Here is a 20,006-nt window from a genome sequence, read left to right as displayed (position 1 = left end):
CTTCCGCAGCCGGGCGGCGCCGCGCGCTCCGCGGTAAGAGGCGTGAGCGGCGCCCGCGGCCGCGCGGGGTTTGGTCTTATTTTGAACAAAAGCTGTTTCCTGCCCCAAAATCCCCCCCTTGGCCCCCGGCCCGGCCCGGAGCCCTGCCCTGCGCGCCGCGGCCGGGGAGGATGCGGTCCCGGCGCGGCGGTGACGGGGCGGGGTTCGGTGTGTTGCAGGTGCCGCTGCCCGGACGCCATGAGGGAGGCGGAGGTGCGGAGGCTGCTGGCTGCCAACCTGCTCTGCGCCCTGGCCATCGTCCTGGCCACGCTGGGCCCCGCTTTCCTCCTGGACGGATTCAGCGTGCTGGGAACGCACCTCGCGTGGCTGTGTGTCTGTTCTGTTTGTGTTGCTACCCTTAATATAATCTTGCACTTAGTCCTTAAAACTAATCAGTCTCCTAAGAGACGTTCCTTTGGTCACAAGGTAAGATTTTTTATTTTTTTTTAAATTCTTAAGTTGTTACCAGGCAATACAGAGGGGAAGCAAATTCTTTGAAGTAATCAAATGAGAAAGAAGACAATTTTTGATTTGTCTCATTTTCCATTAGTGAGTTGAGTGCAGCACCTTTTGAAACAAATTTTTCAGTATTTTCATCATGTCAAACTTTCTCTACCTGTAAATAACCTGTTCAGGTGAGTGATTCTGTGCTTTCCTGTTTCTTGTCAGTGCAGTGTTCTTTGTAATCCCAAGAATTTGTGTGGTGGCAAAACCTGGCAAAATTAAATTAAACCTGGCTCAAATTAAACCTGGCTCAAAACTCATTTTGCAGTCCAGGCCTGGCTTATCTTCTTGATAAGTGGATATATCAGGAAAAAATGTCATCACACACTTCTGGTGTGTAGTTGTAAGTTTGTAATGGCTTTAAAAGGAAAAAAAAATATTTTTTTTTGTAATCTGACACATAAAAGAGATGCTATGCTACATTTCAACAACTAAAAAAATCATATGGAAAAGTATTAAAATGTCTGCCTTTCCTTGTATGATGAAATTATGAAATTTGCATACCGAAGAATCTAAAGTTGAGAGAAACTTTTTGTAGTTACAGTTTGCAACGGGGAGAATTAAAGATATGAATTCCAATGAAAAACTTTGGAACAGAGTGATTTTGGAGCAGCACATGACTTACCCAGCAGGGAGGGAATTCCCCAGAGTTTTGAAGTCGGAGTAATAGTCTTCTGCTCCTGACTTGCTGAGCCAGGCAAGATGTAATGCTCTGAGGTGGTTTTTAAGCATTTAAGTAATCATCCCTGCCAGCATATCTTTGTGTGCAAAGCTCCTGTCTAGTTTTGCTGACTGAGGAGGATGTGAAATGCACAAAGCCATGATGGGAAGGAAGCGTTTTAACCATCTGTGATATGAAAATGAAGCACACTTCATGTTCTAGGTGAGATTTCATCCCAGGAAATAAATATAGAAAGGAATAAATATAGAAAAATAAGGGTTCAAGGAAAGTTACGGATTTTGCATTGGTGACCTGATCAGAACTGTTTATCAAGTGTTTGTGCTTCTACATGATATAGTGAGTACCCAGAAACTCGTTTAAGTTCATTGAATATTATGTGTTTTGCAGACTTATAGAAAGTTGTGGATATTTCTCAAATCTATTCAGAATTTAAGATGCTAAGTTCAAGAGATGCCATGTAGTTTTAGTTAATGTAATTTTGATTCTTTACATAGCAGACTTTTTTATATTGTGTGTTTTCTTGCTTTTAAATTTTTTTTCACTTTTTGTGAGAGTTGCCTTTTAATGAATGGATATGACAGTCAGCTGTAAAACAGAAGTGTAAAAATGTCCAATAAAATTACTTGTGGTTATCTTGTAATTTCTGGTTATATTTTTTGTATATTTGCCCTGCTTAATGGGATGCACCAAAAAAAATTGTAGGTAGAGTGTGATTTTTTAAATTATTTATTTAAAGTATTAATATCAGGAAAACTGTTTTGAAATGTGCCATGCTATGGTATTGTGCTGCAGCTGAAATGAAAGAAGTAATCAGAGTACCATGCTCTTGATAAGATATAGACTATGTGTGTTACTTATGTTTTGGTTTGAAGCATTATTCTGATACCTCATTGCTCTTTTTTAGATATCCAGATTTCTAAAATGCTGTGTATACTTTTTCATGTCTTGCATACTGTTTCATGCGATTATTGTTCTTTATGGAGCACCTCTCATAGAGTAAGTCAGAAGACCCTCTCTTTCTCTAAATATTCTAAGGGGCAGCTCTCCTTGCAGGTGTTGGTATAAGTACTTGGGAATTTTCTGGTACACAAGAAGTTAAGGGATCAGCTCCTAGCTGGGGGAAGAAGGGTGGCTGTTTCAGCTTTCTCTTGGTTTTGGGTTGTTTTGGGCTTTTTTTTTGTTTGCTTGTTCAGTTGGTTTTTTTGGAAGCCAGCTCTTAAATGTGACTTCTGTAAATAAAAATTCTAACACAGTTACAAACAACTGTTTACTTTAATTTTTATGGTGAACATATGGACACAAACACTTTTTGGAGCTTCATTTAGTCATTTTCCCTATAAGATTCTAAACCACACGTCTTGCCTGTTTTTCATCCTTTTGATATTAGTGTTCTCACTGTTATGAAAGTTTAAAGAAAGAAGTGTGAAGCAACCTGGGTGTTGAGAGATACACTAAGTAGTTGGCTAACAATTGTTTCATGTAGTTTGGTTTCATGGTTGCTGTCACAACTGGAAAAATAAATGGAATAAGGGAGTAAGTATCCTAGCACACTTCAATTTAGAACTAATGATCTCTGTGACGTACAACTGTGGTTTTTTAAAAATTGCTACATCTGACTCTTGAGATAACAGCAGAACTCTTTCCAGCTTCCTTTACTATTCTACAGAGTAAGAAGAAAATATTTTATTCTTTAATATGAGGTTTAAGAAAGCACACGTGCTTTCATAAGTTGAGTTAGAGGGGCTTTTTTCTTCCTGAATCTTGGAACTTTTAGAACATTAGCAACCACCTCACTTAATTTTGTAATATTCTTTTTCTTTTTGTAGGTTAGTGACTGAGACATTTTTGTTTGCAGTTCTTCTGTCTACATTTACTACTTTACAATGCTTGTGTTTGCTGGGACCAAACATACAGGCATGGATACGGGTATTTAGTAAAAATGGGTAAGTCCTAATCTAAAGTTTCTGATATTTCTCTGAATAGAAATGGACAGAATTGGTGTAAAAAATATATAATGGAATTTTTGGAAAGCAAAGAACTTCCTGGATGATGGGTGGTTTTTGTGTTTGTGGTTACAGACATATGAAAGCTTTTCTGACAAAGATTTATTTGAAGACACTGATTCAGAAAAACAGCTTCTTTTTATTTTTGGTACTCAGATGCTAAATTTCACTTTATATGTGTTTGAAGGAAGTAAAGTTCCAGCACATATTCTACTAAAGTAAAAACATTGTGCAGTTCTATATGATGGTTATCAGATAAAGGGGAGACCTGACACTGAGCTGTGCATGGGGAATCTTGCACATGATCCAGTAGTACCTTTGTAAATACGACTTTTAAAGTAGGGATAGGAAGTCAAAACAAGCCCTGTTTTAAATTTGGATACAATATTGAAAATTACACATAACTTGCTCTGTTCTTAGTTATGTAATATTAACCCATGCTCTTTTTTCAATTTCAAAGAAAGCTGTTTTGAGTGTCAGAATTTTCAAGGATTAATTTTTTCAGGAGTATGTTTAAGGTAAAACAAGCCTTCTAACAGTGTTTTCACCTCCAGTGGTGGCCATGGCATTAGCATCTATCAAGGATAATGTATTTTTCAGAACATTTCCATTTCTTCTGCCTTTTGTCATTCCATAAATAATAGCAGGTTGAAAGAATGGAACACTGAAACATAAAGAGGCTTCACATATGCTTGAGATTCAATGAAATTTTAGTATTCATTCCCTTTTAATAGTTTGTAATGGTGAAGTCTCATCTCAGAAGACAGCAAAAGGTTGTATTACACTGCTAACCTATGGAATTATTTTTGCTTTGCACTCCTTTAGAGGAGGAGACTTTAATGCTACTTTCAGGTATTAAATTTTGGTTTATCTCAGTTCTCAATGCACTGAAAAATATCTTTAATCCTTATTCAAGTCATTTACACTTGTTATTTTCAGTGGAAGTGTAAATATACTGTAATAAAAGCAAGGAGTCATTTAGCCAAAATAAATCTTTGCTGATTCACTTGGTCATCTTTGGAGCTTTTGCATGTGAAATAACAGCTGAATTGAACAGATGTATAACAATATCAGTCTGTCTTTGTGCCAGGTAGATTTTGAATGCCTGTTGATTTCTTTCTTTCCTTGTCTAGATCTTAATGCAATTTCAGCACAATCATTGCATTGGAAGCAGTTGTCTTGTTTTGACACTTTAGCTGTGAGGATTTGTCAGTACTTCTTACTAGTGAGCCATGTGACATTATGTGAGAAACATGTTTATTATTAATGATGTTTGTTTACACTTTTAGTGAATATGCACTACAAAGAAATATTGTAGCAGGGTTTTTTATGGATTGTAGCAAGCTGCTCATTTAAAAATAATCTTCTGTTTTTTCATTTGAAATTGGAACATCTTAGATTTGGGCATGAGATGAGTGTAGACATGCATTAAAAGGTTGTCTCTGACTTAACCATGTGGAATGAGGTGGGACTGGTTAAATGAAAGAAAAGGATGGTTAGGTGAAATCAACAGAGCTGCTTTCCTTGAAAGCAGAATTTAGGGAATTGAATTGCACTGGATCATTTAGCTTGAAAGTCTGATTAGGTGTATAGCTTAGTATGGAAAAAAAATTGTTTTTAAGTACCTGAGTGCACTTTAGACTTAAGTAACCTTAAGCCTATGTGCACATAGAATGTGTGAGAAAAAGTCTGTATATTCTACATGACAAAGGCTTCCATTCTTAGTTAGCTATAAATAGGGCCCTTTTCACTAATTCTGTCTTTGGGAAGGGGTGGGCCCACGCCAGCATCTCTGGGCTCCTTACTCTGACATTGAGAGTTGTGACTGATGTCAGGGTCATGGCACTGATCATTCTCTGTCATGTGCTGCTGCGAGTGGTTACAGGGAAGTAAGAGCTGCAGAAAGGGTTATCAGCATTCGTGGCAGCATGTGACTGTTATTTAAATGGTGTTTCAGTAACTTAGCTGAAATAGCCTCCTGCATAATAGTCTTTAAGAAACCAGTTTTTGGGGTTTTTTCCACTCTCTCCTCTTGGAGACTGTTTGTTTCAAATCACTGCTCTGAGAAAGTGTGTTGAAATTATAATAGCAATTATAAGGTGTAATCAGGGTAGAGAAGAGATTTTATTTGGATGTTGCCAAAAAATAGTAAAAAACCCACATCATTAGGGCTTCTTCCTGTTTTCATTATGCCTGTTTTATCACTTCGTTTGTGAGCTGTTTACTCTTACAGACATTAAATGCCCCTTGTAAATGTAGGGCCATCATCACACACCAAGGGCTCCTTAGTATTTAGTCCTACTACAGCCAAGAATTCCAAATCTTGTCTATGAAGGAGCTGTCTCAATAGATTATTTTGTCAGCTAACCTCTTAATTCAAACATTATTTGATGTGGAACTGAATGTACTGTGTAATTTAAAGGGGTTAAATAATTACTTTAGGCTTTTAAAGACCTTTCTGCCACTAATGTTCGTTTATTATCTTAATCCTTGCTACTTTTGTCTGCAGGATTATCTTAGTTTAAATGAAAGAAATGTGGAAAATGCAAAGTTTATAGACATTGCTGCAGTTGTCAGTCTTATGCAAATTAGGAGTTTATGTGATGGTTTAAATAATAGCTTCAAAAATCCCAATAAGTGTCAGTCATTCCAAGAAGAAAAGTGAGTACTTAAGTAATGACTTTAAAAAGTAATTGCTCCTTCAGGATGATGCTGGAGGACAAGTCAGGTTGCCTTTGGGTAGCCAGTCCCTGCTGCAGAGGGGTTCAATTAGCAGCTGAAATAGTTGCCAAACTGCCAATGGCTGTTTTTCACTTGGGCACCGTGCCTTGCTAATTCTGTTTTGCATTTGGAACTCGGTCTGATCTCTCCATATGGTACAGCAGTCTCTGGTGAATCTGCCACACACACAAGATGTCTTGTGAGGTATAACTGTACCTCAGTCAGTCCTTGGTGTATTCTGTTGTCTCTTTTGCTGCTTTAAGGTTGTTGTGAATGTTCTCTTCCTTGTTCTGCCTGACAGCTCCCTGCTCAGTTATTCAGCTTCTGAAAATAATTCAAAAGAATTTTCTGTGTGCAGACTCCTAAACAGTTTTCCAGTTACATCAGGACTTTTCAGTAAAAAGAATCTCAAACTGGTAGGATTGTGAACTGGAGTATTTTAAGTTAAAGGGTTCATGTTATTGTAGAAGAAATAGTTGTGCTCAAAATGTCAACCTTGCACTGTCAGTACTGTAGGCTGCAAGACATTTTTTACTGCAAATATTGAAAAATGTTTGCTTTAAACTTGTGAGCTGTTTGGTGAATAGCAAGTGCAGCAGTGTGTTCTTGGAAGTAAAGAAATTTTATTCTCTTCAAAACCAAGTGTTCATGTCATCCAACCTAAACAGCACATGCAAAGTTCAGAGTTTACTGTGCTTCTAGTCTTTGAGCTATAAAAATGCTCTTTTTTTTTTTCCTCCGTTAGCTGATGTTAACAGGTGTAGATTTATAATCTGAGATGTAGCAAACTTTAAACTCAGCTCTCCTGCTGTACTGATTTGGAGCAGTGATTCTGCTAGTCTGGTTCTGCTGTCCTGAAACTGTGCCCTACTGCCTTCTGAGTTTCTGTTGCTCTTTTCTTAATTGGTACCAAGTACCCAAATGCTCATGGCCTGAGCAGAGCGATCAGTTGGTGCATTGACGGTAGTAAGTGCTCATCTGTTTAGCAGAAATCCAGCTTTTCAAAAACTTTTGAAGTCAGCAGTGGCAGAAGGCTATAAACTGAGGACTGCAGTAATTTAACATCTCTTACAATGTGTGCCATGACTGGTGGTGTAAGAGTTCTTTAGTGTGCAAAAAAATTATCCTGCAGCCAATGTACTTGAACTTGGATGCACTGCTACCAAAGGGCTCCCATGTGCAGTTACATTTACTTGCAGTGTTTCTTTTCAGTTGATGGAAACTTGTTTTGAAATATTCTCATAGTGGACTTCTGTGTTAAATTTTGAATTGTTGTAGTCATCAAATATGTCTACACCACAGAGTCCTCTGTGACTGTGCTTGTGCTATTCTGTACAGTCCCACAGTACACTTCCATGTCTGCCTCTCCCTGCACTGCATACAGCTATCGAGATAGATTTATTTGTTCAGTCTAGCAGTGTTTCAAAGTAACATAAATTAGGTTTTGCAGTAAACATCTCAAGGAAAAACAAATCCTGAAAGTGTGGTATTAAAAGATTGTAATTATAGATAAATTATGCAACTTAGATTTTTACTTCCCGTTTGTATGTTTTAGGAGAAACCTGCATGCTATTTATCAAATATGTGAATTTTTATGTCTGTTTGTAGCCTCAAAAATTTGGGGAGAAATCTGATCTAACTCTATCATGGTAACTTCTGCTGTTGTTGAAAACTTCTAACACACTTTTTACAGAGCTATGTCCATATGGGAAAGCAGTCTACAGATTACTTCTGTGTGCAGTATACTTGGAGCTTGGTTTGGAGCATTTCCTATTCCTCTTGACTGGGATCGGCCTTGGCAGGTTAGTATCTGCACCCTTACCATAAAGGTACAAAATATTAATTTTCTGGAGAGGCACACTATACAAAATTGCTCTGAAGCTGTTCAGGTGTATTGTCACCACTTGGTCACAAGCGGCTCCTACAGTTATGCCAAACTTTTACCAACTCTTTGGAAACATCTGTGCTTAGGGTGTAAGGAAGTAAAATGCATTATTTTTATTTCCAGTTTAAATAGATTCTTTATTACATGCTTGTGAGTGTCTGTTGCATGCAAATTTTATAATGGAATAGAGCTCTAATGATTTGGATAAGAAGCAGCTAGACAAGCTGGAGGAGAAATGGGAGATGATGAAGATGGCTTCAAGTTTGCCTTCAGTCTAGTAGCTTTTATTGTTCACAGGTAGGGAAAGAAATGCTTTCCTGGTGTTTTAGCTCCCTCCTGTCTTCCATAAAAGCTTTTAACAGAAGGTATTTTAAATGGATTTCAATCAGTTTGTGGAAATGGTGTAGCCAAAGCACTGTACTAAACACTTGTGATTTCTAAGGAAGGCAAACATTAGCTTTTTAGTTGAACAAGAAGAAATGTGAAGCTGGCATTGCAATTCTATCTTTATGAATTCCAGTGTTTATGCTAATTTCTTACTATGTTTTTTGGCATGGAAAAGTGATTCAATTAAACATAACTGAAGTCTGCAATTGCCATAAAAAGATGGCACTAGTAACAGCTTCTTCCTACATGTGCTCAGTGTTTTGTAACTTCGTCTGAATACCAAACTCATTCACTCTTGGCTGAGTAGTGTCTACCAGGCCTGTTGTTCAGCAGATGGTTTCAGAGGTTTCTTCCAGAAATCAGTGTAACAGGCAGCACACTTTCCACTGTGATATTATAGGGATGCTGTGGCTTACAGCTGCACTTAAAATTTGTCTTCTGTGAATAGCTCACAGCCTTTATGCCATTAGTCTTTCATTGCAGTAGTGTAGTTAGACAGTATATTTCAAAAATAATGGAGGAGTAAGTTAATATTTAAAGCAAAATAGTTTCTTCCCTGAAAACACTTGGTTTATTCTTGCTAGATATTTAACCATCAATCTGGCATATGTATGTGTTGACATTAATTAATTGTTGACAGACATGAATGTAATCCAAAAATCAAGGGATTCACTGAAATGCAATCTCCTTCCAAGTCTTTCTCACTTCCCTGTGCTGATGAGAGGCACTCGCTTTTTCCTTAATCAGATGGGATTTTAAAATAGCATGTCTCATCTGGCAGGTGTTGTTTATTCCCAAAAATCTCAGACTTTACTAATGTGCTGTGTATAAAACCTCCACCTTTTATGCACCAATGATATGAGGAAAACTTAGGTCAGGGGGCTCTGAGTAACAAAACAAAGACACCAATAGCTGAAGACAGATACTTTAGGTAGAGTTAGTTTTTAGCTTTTGGTCCATTCCCATATGTTCCGATAGTGGGAGACACAAGTTTGATAATGGTCTGAAAACTTTTGCTCTTTGAAAAGTCTTCCAAGTTAATAAAAGACAAACATGACTGAAAATTTAGCTCTATAATCTACACTTAAACATCTGAAATGATACTAAATGACTCCTCAGAACAGTAAAGCATCTGCAGAAACTTCAGATACCCAAACTTGTCACTGGCTGTTTCTGGGTGTGAATACTCCCCAGTGCTCCCTGTATGTCTGCAATTTCCTTTTTCCTTCACCCTCTCCACCCTCATTTCTGACATACTCCTGATACCAAAGTTAGCAGGGGAGAGTTTATGACTCAAGTTCGACATCAAAGATCTTTTGCCTAGATCTAGAGCATTTGCTGTTGTTCTTTCCCTTCCCCTCATTTTTCCCATCCTCACTTCTCCATCTTACACATTATAGAGTTTTGAATAGTGGGATGGAGGAAGAAATTTTTGGTTCCACTTTGAGTCTGACCTGCTTGATCTTTAATGATGTGGGCAGTTCAAGAGCAGCCATAGAGAGTTTGCTTATCAGTCCTGCAGGCTGCCACTCCAACAGTCTTAAAGGCTAAGTTTTAAAGGCTAAGTTTTTGAGATCTGCTGTATTAGGGGAGATGAAAAAAGTTCTTGTTAAAATGTAATGTAGTTTTTACAAGTCCAGTTTTTCAGCAGAGCAACACAGTGAAGCACCAAAATTGTAACAGATCTTCAAGGCAGAAATCAACCTCTTTAAAATAGCTTGTCAAGGATCCTGCTCACAACTCTCAGAAGTTTTCAATGACCTATTAATAATCTAATATTTTTGTGAAGGTGATCTCTTAAATATTGGTCACTAAACCATAGAAGTGGGGGCAGGGTCCTGCCTAGGCATTTTCAGTATTTGCCCAGGAAACACTGCTTCCCAGCTTGCCCAGCTCAGGCAAGAGATATATTGTAAATCGGGTTCTGGGGAAGCACAACTTCATGCAACAGCTGATGTCTTTTGTCTTTCTCTTCCTGCTGAACAGTATGGGTTCAGCAACCCAGGTATTGCATGTAGTAGCTGCATGGCTGTCTCAGAAATCTTCAGAACCAGGAGACTTTTGTGTTCTTCAGAAGTTCATTAGGCACTGGCACAAAGCCCCTTTTTGCGAGATTATTCCTTTTACTGCCTGATGTCAGGTGATTACAGAAACTCATAGTGAATTCTTTCACTATAACAATAAAAGAGGAAAAGTGCTTTCTGTGTTGTCTTCAACCTCATACAGGGGAAAGAGGAAAGATCCTCATAAAAGAGTCTGCTGTTTACTTTGTGAAGATGATCTTTAGTGCTGATTGCCCCTGAGTGACCTAACCACTTACTGAACATAAAAATATCTGCACATAATACAGCTGCAGGATTAATAATAATAATATTTTTAATCTCCCCCAAATACAAGGACTAATGTTTTGCATAGAACTCCACAGAACTTCAGCTGGAATGTTTAGGGGAGCACCTACAGATTAAGTCCCAAGCAAGGTCTGAAAGAAACGTAGACCTTAATGTGACTTAGAAGTAATCAGAACCCAGTCAAAACCAAATTACTTCTAGACATCTGCATGAGTAAAGTATTAAGCTGTCGTGCTTCTGACATCAGCTGTTTCTCGTATTAGCCTAAAAACAGAGAGCTTGAGGATTACAGTTTTGGATTTACCCTTTTCCTGTCCAAAAATGGACTCAAATGGAGCAGCTTAGTCTTTGAACTCAAGACCAGCTTCTGAGATAAAAAGAGGTTTCATTAGTGATTGTTTTCCTTTTTGTATTTTAGCCTTTGTGCTGTAAACAATTGGTTTTTTGATCTGTAGTGGAAGTGGTTCTGCTTTAAAGCAGAAAATGTGGTTTAAATCTTTTTCGTTGGGGAAGACTAAAGTGATATTATTATTTTAGAGAGCAGTGTTAAGGCCTTTAAGGCTGCTTATTGCAAAATCTGGTTCTGATGTTTGTATTGATTGTTGTTAGTATTTGTGGTGTAACAATATGCAATAGAAACACAGCTACATTGCTACCTGTAGCTTCAGACAATTCATTATTGGCAGATTGTCACAGAAAAGGTGAGGTTGGTACTACATGAACTGGATGGATCAGCAATTATTGAGAAATATCACTTGATAAAGCAAACCAAAGGGGTTTTGCTTTTGACCTTTGGCTCTGTTGGTAGCCCTGGAATGTCAAAAGTTGTCAAAACCACAAAATATCCAGCTGGTACAGAAATGTGCTGTGAGTTTGGGATGAAAAATGCTATTGACTTAGCTTTGTTACAGCAACATAATCTGAAACAAGCTATACAGAAAAATTCACTGTGTCTTTAATTGGCATATTTTTCCACTTAATTGGAATTTAGCACTTAATCAAATCTGGTGTCTGCAGTCAACTTTTAAATTGAAAAATCATTCACAAATGGGGGAATGTAAAGCTGCTTCTGTGAAATCTGGTTTGTTGATAGAAAGGTCTTCAAATGGAAGTGGTCTGTAGCGACTCACCTAAAGCAAACAAGAGGTTGGAGGCAGTTGGAGAATGCTGGAATCCCAGCAGAGTATTAAATAAAGCTGTCTGCACTATTCTGTAAGATACTTATCTGAATTGCCATGCTCACACCTACCACAGTTCTTCTGCTTTGTGTCCTTCAAAGAAAAAGCAACACTGGTTTCATTTTTTGCTACTGTTTCCCTGCCCTTGGCAGTCTGTTTTGAGTCTATCATATTTTCCTGCAAACTTAATAGAAGAACTGAAAAATTATGTGGTAGTCGTTGCTTTACATTGTGGCTGAGATGTATCAGTAGAAGTTGTACTTTTGTACTATTACCTGGGTCTTACCTGGTCAGAAAATCAGATGTCAGCATCCTTTGTCTTTCACTAGAATTTGTTTTTACTTCCAAGTACTTCAGGCTTCTGGGGAGTAAACCTGATGATGAATTTCATAAGAAGAATTCCAATTCATCTGCTAATGACTAAAGCCCAAATGCTACTTCATCCTTAGTTATTTACAAAGCAAAGGAAACATGTTGCTTCTTTATGCGTACATCTTGTGACATGCAACAAAACTGAGATAAATACAGATGTCTCAGAAAATCTTCACTTTATTTTCCATGTTAATGTTTGAAAAATATTGCATACAGGGGATATTCAGATTAGTGTGCCTCTCTACCCTCAAAAATAATAATGTTAATTGCATTTTTTAAGCATACAACAACTTCTATGCTAAGTAATTATTACTTAACAGGAACAGAATATTGTTTCAGAAATAAACTAACATTAATTTTCTGAATAATCTTTGCGAATGGAGATGAAAAAAATATAAAGCATTTCTGTTAGAACTATAAAATATATTGTTGAAAGTCAGTTTGAGTGTCCTATGATTTGGGTTTTTTTCATTATTCTGTTGTTTTTAAAGCATCTTTTAAGCATGCCATATACGTTACTCCTCTGCTAGCTTTAAGAAAAATTTTGTAACTATGCAAAACAGTTGGTCAGGGATGCCTAGTCTGTTGTTATTCCTGCTTGTAGGTCTAGAATTCAGCTTATCTCAGACAAAGGTAAAGATAAATGCCTTACAGAAATGCAGTTTAGGCACTACAGTAGTTACATTTCTGTATTAAGAACAAAACAACAAACTTTCCAGGACTTGTTCTGCCAGGCATGTTTCAGTTAGACTGGTAGACTAATTTTGCCCGTGTTTTGAGATTGTTATCCTATTTTTCAGCAATTTTAAAGCAGTTTGCAATACTTAATTGTAATGATTTAAGTAAGGCTGTCCTAACCATTTAGAGTTGTACATCCATCTCAAGATGCCTCTAGGCTGCTGAAGCTCAATGGGTATGTAAGGGTTACAGTTAGCCAGGACAGTTCTACAAAGAAATAGAAAATAACTTCTGTTCTTACAGTTGTTTAGTTTTTCCAGATTGCCTGTTTCACGTTGATGGAGTGCTTTTAATAACCACATGTGATCAGGATATTGGCTTCATGTGTCACTGAGAAGTGGAACTGCAAAACACACCACCACTGAAACAGGAGGGGATGATGTAGGAGTTACTAGGCACATGCTTTCTCTACTCAGCCTGAGGAAACTAGTTGTAGAACAACGTGGTAGAGTTAAAGACCACAACTTATCAGCACACTTTATATGTGGTGGAACTATTATTTCAGGTACAGCATTTGCCTCTGACAACTGGATTTAGCTCACTGGGGAAATTGCTGGGTTTATTGCGTGTTTTGATAGCAGACTTTTAAATAATGTGTTTGTTGTGTGCGTGCCCTCCAATACATCCAGGGTTTTTTGGTAGCATAATTTTGATCTGTAGTACCTGTTACTAGTGGTAAAAAGTGACTTTGAAACAATATTCTGCTTACAGTGTTATCTTTAAGTAGAAGTAAAATTGCTATATTCCTACTTCATAGTGGATACTGCAAGCATAATAGGTAGTGCTGATATAGCTCACCTGAGTTGACTGACTGCCATGTAATTTAGCCAATATGACTGTAAATATTAGCTTAGATAGCTCTCAGACATTTGTACCCTGAAAAATAATCCTGAGAATCTTGGGTACAGTTCTTGGTGCTTACTCAAGTCAGCTGAAATGGGACTTTAAACTTTCACTCTACTTTGGTTCTTCTTAACACGGCTCAGAGTGTTTCCTTCTTGTATTCCTTTTTGCATTTACTTCCTACTATGAAAGTTTTTTTATAAGAGAAGTTGCTTAATATGAGAACAAGGGATAATACACAATTGGAGTTGTTTTAAACAGAGGGAGAAGCTTGTTCCACTTTAGTGTGGTTATCATTGTTTATTTAATAATGTGTTTTCTCAATGTAAACCTTAATGGTGAGATCAAAGGCTGTTATGCTTGCTATAACTTTAGAACACAAATCCATGAAATCAACTTCTAGTTACAAATGCCAGCCTGAAAAAAGCCTCACACTTTCTTCTTGGTGTGTGCTTGTCAACACACACATTCTGTACAATGTGATAAGACACTTGTAGTTAACATGTGCATGCAACCAAAATAGATTAAAGGCATGTACTGAAGTTTTTCAGACAGTACAGACTAAACAATCAGGAATTTAAGGCATGTTAGAAACAGGAAGGGAAAATAATTGTGCTCATTTATTCAGTTTTAAAATGAAACAAAAATTATTACATAGCCTTCTAATTGACAGTCAGAAATTAGTTTTTTGAAACAGTAAGCATACAAAAAATTGTGTTTAGGAATATGAGAAAAACACTCTTAAATTTACTGAAAAGTAAGTACAGTAGATTGCCCCACTGTATTTGCATTTGTATAACCAAAGTTCCAGCAGGCAGCTGCTTACTTCATAATATCTTTAAAAACTTTGTGTAGCTCCTCTGGTCTATAAGCATCTGGCCCTTATGTCCTTATCAATGTCTATATAATTCCCTTGCATGGGATGCAAGACTCGTAATGGATGACAAAACTGTCATGCAGTCAGAATTCTGGTTTAGCCAGCTGCATGCACAGTCCAGCAGAGCTGGGTACCTTGCTGGGATCCTGCAACATGCTCTGCTTTCCATGCAGTATGCTAGGCATTCTCACATCATAGAATCATAGCTGTTCTAAAGAGCGCTGAGGGAAACTAGCTCATTTATGTCCTGAAAGGTTGGCAATTCCTATTTTGGGTCATTATTCTTAAAATGAGTTCTAATATACACTAAAAACCTTGCAGTTCTGCAGGTCTATTAAGCTAGCTTGAAGAAATTCCTGTGAAGTCCTAACACTGCTGCCTGATGAAAAGGCAAAAAGAGAATTTAAACAAATAGCAGAAGTCAGAATTGCTTTGCATTTAACACTGCCTCATGCTCTGTCCATTAAAATACATTTTTTGTTCTTGGTAAGATTTGTTTTTGCCAAGCTGCTGTTCAGGTTCCTAGTAATAATCTACAGGTTGTTAAAATTGCCCTTTTCGCCATGCATTTGATATGTAAAAAACTGATTCTTCTTGTGTTAGGCTGTGAGAATGGTAGCTGATGCTTCCCAGCTGCTGAGACAGATAAGGCATTTCATGACAGTTTCATGAAAAATGTTCTATTCTATCTCCTGCACTCCCCACACTTTTCTCTCCTTATCAACCTTTTTTCCCCTCAGCAAAAGTGCAGCTAGGCCATGTGGCCTAACATCTTATTCCCCTGCTGCTGACCCAGCCCAGACATGACATCAGTACTGGGGCAGGATATGTCAGCTTCCTCAAGGCAGAAGGGAGCATGATGTAGGAGGAACTGAGCTGGAAAGTTCTCAGGGGATGAGAGGCGTGTATTACAAGTCTCATATTTTAAGCAAGCAGAATGGAATCTCTTGGAACAGGCAGACAGATATTTGCTGCTTAGATTTTTATCACTTACAGGCAGTTCATACCAAGTCAAGGACTTTAGGACAAGTTTGAGATAATATGAAAGAGGGGGCAAAAGCAGGCCAATTGAGTAAGTCAAAGTCATTTAAAGAGGTCCAGAAGAAAGTGATTGGGTCTCAGAAAAATGAGGCCAGCAGCTAATACAAAATAAAGCAACCCACTTCCACAGAAAGAAACAACCCATTTTTGTAGACAGCCAAAATCATGTGAAAGTGGTGTTATTTTAGTGTAGCTGCTGTGCTTAAGAACCATATCTTAATCTGTCTTTGATAACTTGCTGCTTTAGATATACCCATGGGTGCCTCAGGCTATATGTAGCCTAAAAACCATCAGTCAAGAACAAAAGGTGCAAAAGTGGTACCTTTATTATTATTACCTGTTTGTTAGGGGGTTTTGCCAGGTCTTGAGGGTTAGAGAAAATGGCAGAAGGACAGCAACACTCTTTAAGTCCAAGCTTTTAACTGCTGTATTGAGGGAGTTTTCAAAAGACCAAACTGCCCTCAGAACTACTTTGGGCTGTCCAAGCAGCACTGTAAGAATAAGTGCCTGGCCTAGTACCCCTCTGTTCCATGCCACTAGAAGGGATGAGGTGGTGTCTCTTTCTGTCTTATTCATAGATGGGGAGATGGCATGTTTTATGTTTTCTTCCCTTTGTTCCCTATCTTTTCCACCTGCCATTTGTGAGTGTTCTGAGGTCAGAGATTCAACTGTTAAGAGAGAGAGCTTGAAACTTTGTAAGGTAACACTGACTTTTAAAAACCAAAGCAAAAATTGAATGTTTTAGAAGACAGACAGAGGCATAATTGGTATAAAAGTTACACAGCTATTGAAAAAACACGCCCAAGTTGCAGTTCAGTCAGGTGAAAGAGGCTACAACAATCATCAGATATGTATTTAATCATACCAATAATCACCCACTATACACAAAATAGCACAATATACAGGGTCATTCGGTCATCAGGGATATTTGCTCTCTAGTTAGGGGAATATGATCAATTCAGAGTCCATCATCTACTTATAGTTCTGGAAAGCAAATAGGCAACTACAAATTCACCTAATGTAGGTAAAAATTTGATGAAGGATTGATCATTGATCACTCAGCAAATCTGATGTAAAAGCACCACCGAGTTAAGAAGCCTTTGTCCATAGTTTTGTGGATATTGGAGTGGTATTTGACTTCATCAGTGGATAAAAAAGTATGACTTGTGTTCCATCTGAACAGTACTGAGTGAGCAGAAGGGTTTCAGAGACTTTTTTATTGTTTTGTCCTTTAGACAAGTGTAATATGCAAAATGCTAGAAATAATTACATTTTGTTTAAAAGTTGAAAAGATCCACCTGAAGTGTAAGTTTAGCCAAGGCCACAAACTTATGTGAGTTTCAAATGCATGTAGTACTTACCATGCCAAAGCCTCTCAAGGCTTTTTATAGATGATCTACTATACACAGTAGATGAATGAAAACAAGCAAATCTTTGGCTTGAGAGGCAACTGCTGAAATACTCAGCAACAAAAGCAGCAGAGACAGAATGTATGAAAGTGAAAGAATGAAACAAGGTCAATAAAGAGTACCTAAGGCACCTTGTTTAGTAATCATCTTTGCTACACTCCTTAAGACCTCCAAATAACAAATAAAAGCTGTAAATGCTAAGGAATGTGAAGATGAAACAACTGAGGAGATTGAAGATGAAAGAGCAGAGGACAAAATACATTATTCTTTTTTGTAGTTAAAATTCCCATGATCAAAGGATGTGAATAAATATATTCTTTTAAGTGATAATGAAGTAAAGAGAAGAATCAGAGCTAGGAAAATGAATGAAAGGAGGAACCAGTACCATTAAGAGTAAGTTCATTTGATATTCATGAATTGCAAGTCAAAGTGAAGTAGAAAAGAAGGCTGGAGATAGGGATGTTTCTTGTATTGTCTAGTGCATTTCTCAGTCTCAAGTACTATGGGGAGGGGAGAAATATCCCCCTTAATTTAAAAAACAAAAGAATAGGAGAGTCCAGTCCATACTTGCTTTAGGAATATGCTCTGTAGAGCAGGAACTACAAACCTGTCCTTGCAAAAAAAAAGAAAAGCAAAGGAGAATTTTAAAGAGGCCTGGGAATTCTGTTTATTCGAAAATAAATAAATTCATTACTGCCCTAATTGAGACTTTCATCAAATGCAGTATGTAGTGGACTGGTACTATAAGCTACATCTGATGACAAACTGGTTAAGTCTTGGTTTGGCCATTCCTCCCTGCAAATCAATACCAATTATTAAAAAAAGAGAGCAGGGAAAAATTCTATTACTACTCTGGGTAATAGATGGTTTGGTAAAGTGAGTCAGATCTACTGAGTTGGCTTCCTTTTCTTATAGTTGAAAATAGAGCATATAATTAAAGCTCTCTTTGACATAACTGGCTTACTACAAGTTTGATGATCTAGGTGCAAGATGTTCAGTCAGCTTCCAAATTTGTGTTCCCTCCCTACTGCTAGCCAGAGGGAAATTTATCCTTTCATATACTTTTCAAGAAAAAAGCCAACAAACCTCTATCTATCTCAGTCTCTGGCCTTATTTGAATACTAATTCCTTTATACACACCTGAAAGTTTCAAAACACCATGAGAGATTGAAAGGAGAGGTTGCTGAGAAATCCGTAGGTACCCAAATGTATACAGCAGAGTAGGAAGTCAGGTCAGCTGAATGCTTCTGGGCATATAAATACTTCTAAGGGGTGGTTTTTTCCACATAGCTTTTGGACTATCAAACTAAAGTCTGCAATAGCCAGAAGCCTGCTTACATTTTAATGCATATTAATTAAAAACTGTACAACAGCATTTAGTGTTCATGAAGATGATTGTTACGCTTTTGGCATTTTTAGGAAAGCACATCAAGCTTTAAAGTAGAATAAGACTACTGTCTTTCAGTACCTACACTTTGTGCTCATGAAGTACAAAAACCACAGACCTTTTCCTCATGGTCTGCTTTTGCCTTGTGTTCTCCCCTCAGGTATGGCCCATTTCCTGTTCCCTCGGAGCTACCTTTGGCTATATGGCTGGTCTGATTATTGCACCTCTGTGGATACACTGGAACCGGAAGCAGCTTACATACAAAAGCAGATAACTGGAGCAAAAAGAGACAAGGTATTTCTTTGTGCAGATTCCATACAGGCTGTGCAAAAGTTGGGGGTTTTTAAGATATATATATATATATAGTCAAAGCAGAACACTGTCCAAATTCAGAGTATTTCAGGCCAAGCATCTCCACTCAGTAAAATCACATAGATGCCATTTCAGCATGGTGCAGTTTTTGCTTCCTCTAGACTGTGTAACCCTGAGAGATTGTACCTTCCAGTCTGAATAAAATATTTGTAACAGGTGTGGTGGCTTCTTATTACAAGTTCGTTGAGTTTGATTTTATTCCTCTGGATTTCACTGGTTGTAGAAGGCAGAAACGTAGGTTTAACTTTCAAACCTGGAACAAATTCACTATGTACTTAATGCATTGTATTTAAAATCAGTAGAATTTCACAGTAAGCCTGGCCATTGTCAAATGTCTCTCACGTGATCAAACAGCAGTTTATGCATCTTGAGCCTATTCTCTTCTTCACTGTGTGTTTCTTTGGAGTTAGAATGGCTATAATAGCTTCATCAAAAACAGTCTTCAGTCCTTTCTGTGTTAAAGCTGAACACTCCACGTAACAGTAGGCTCCTATCTGTCAAGAAAATAAGTTAATTCAATAGCAGTATGTCTCAGCTGTTCAATTCCATCTGAGCACTTCTGCTTTTTTTTCCTCCCCCCATAGCAACATTACAATGTTTGGCTGCAATCTGAAAAAAGTTATCTGAATGTGCACCCCCCTGTAGGAGAAAATAATATTTATCTTTTGTCCAAAGATCTGGAAGGTATTTAAGTTGATTGGTTTCTGTGGGAAAGAAGTAAGTTCTCTAGATTGGCAGTGGATGCCTAAGATATGGTTGATAATTAAAGAGCAAAAAATTATTACATTACTCATTTGTGTTTCATACATAAATGCTCTGTAAGTGTCCTGATAAGCATTATCCACACAGTAGTTACAGTGGTAGTATAACATTCTCAAATAGTGTCTAAAAGATGCTTCCAACATTTTGCTTGAGCAGGAGAGGTCCCTTCCAACCTCCACCAGTCTGTGGATTTTAATTATCTTTGAGTAATATTTACATAGCTTGTATAGCTTTTACAAGTGTCTACACTGAAAATTAGAACTGTTACTGACAAGAAAGTATAATTACATAGGCCTACTCATTAATGTAAGTAAGTGTTGTTAACTGGTAAGCAGTCACAAGATTTCATATGTGGACTGCTAAAAGATATGCAAAAAGTGGTAAAGGAAGACTAAGTCAAGTAGAAATAGGGGTGTTTTGTTGTTTTGTTCTTTGTTACTTGGTTTCATTTAGGAGTA

At 37.6% G+C, this 20,006-nt stretch overlaps 2 protein-coding genes across 2 annotated transcripts in view; one reads left to right on the top strand and one right to left on the bottom strand.

Annotated features, from left to right (window-relative positions):
* Positions 1–4: 4 nt before the first annotated feature.
* PIGF (phosphatidylinositol glycan anchor biosynthesis class F) overlaps positions 5–20,006 on the top strand; it is a 25,749-nt gene continuing 5,747 nt past the window's right edge. The window contains exons 1-6 of the mRNA XM_058801284.1: positions 5–33; positions 219–465; positions 2,130–2,221; positions 3,052–3,168; positions 7,643–7,751; positions 18,575–18,708. Coding sequence (XP_058657267.1) covers positions 238–465; positions 2,130–2,221; positions 3,052–3,168; positions 7,643–7,751; positions 18,575–18,688 — 660 coding nt within the window. The 5' untranslated portion in view covers positions 5–33; positions 219–237 and the 3' untranslated portion in view covers positions 18,689–18,708. The remainder of the gene's footprint in view (positions 34–218; positions 466–2,129; positions 2,222–3,051; positions 3,169–7,642; positions 7,752–18,574; positions 18,709–20,006) is intronic.
* The window catches only part of RHOQ (ras homolog family member Q), a 23,970-nt gene continuing 16,285 nt past the window's right edge, over positions 12,322–20,006 (bottom strand). Inside the window, exon 5 of the mRNA XM_058801286.1 lies at positions 12,322–19,280. Within this exon, the coding sequence (XP_058657269.1) occupies positions 19,125–19,280 (156 nt within the window). The 3' untranslated portion in view covers positions 12,322–19,124. The remainder of the gene's footprint in view (positions 19,281–20,006) is intronic.

The sequence above is a fragment of the Ammospiza caudacuta genome, chromosome 3 (assembly GCF_027887145.1).
Source record: "Ammospiza caudacuta isolate bAmmCau1 chromosome 3, bAmmCau1.pri, whole genome shotgun sequence".
Taxonomy (NCBI): Eukaryota; Metazoa; Chordata; class Aves; order Passeriformes; family Passerellidae; genus Ammospiza; species Ammospiza caudacuta.
The sequence above is the reverse complement of the archived record's forward strand: the minus strand, read 5'-3'. Positions and strand labels throughout refer to the sequence as shown.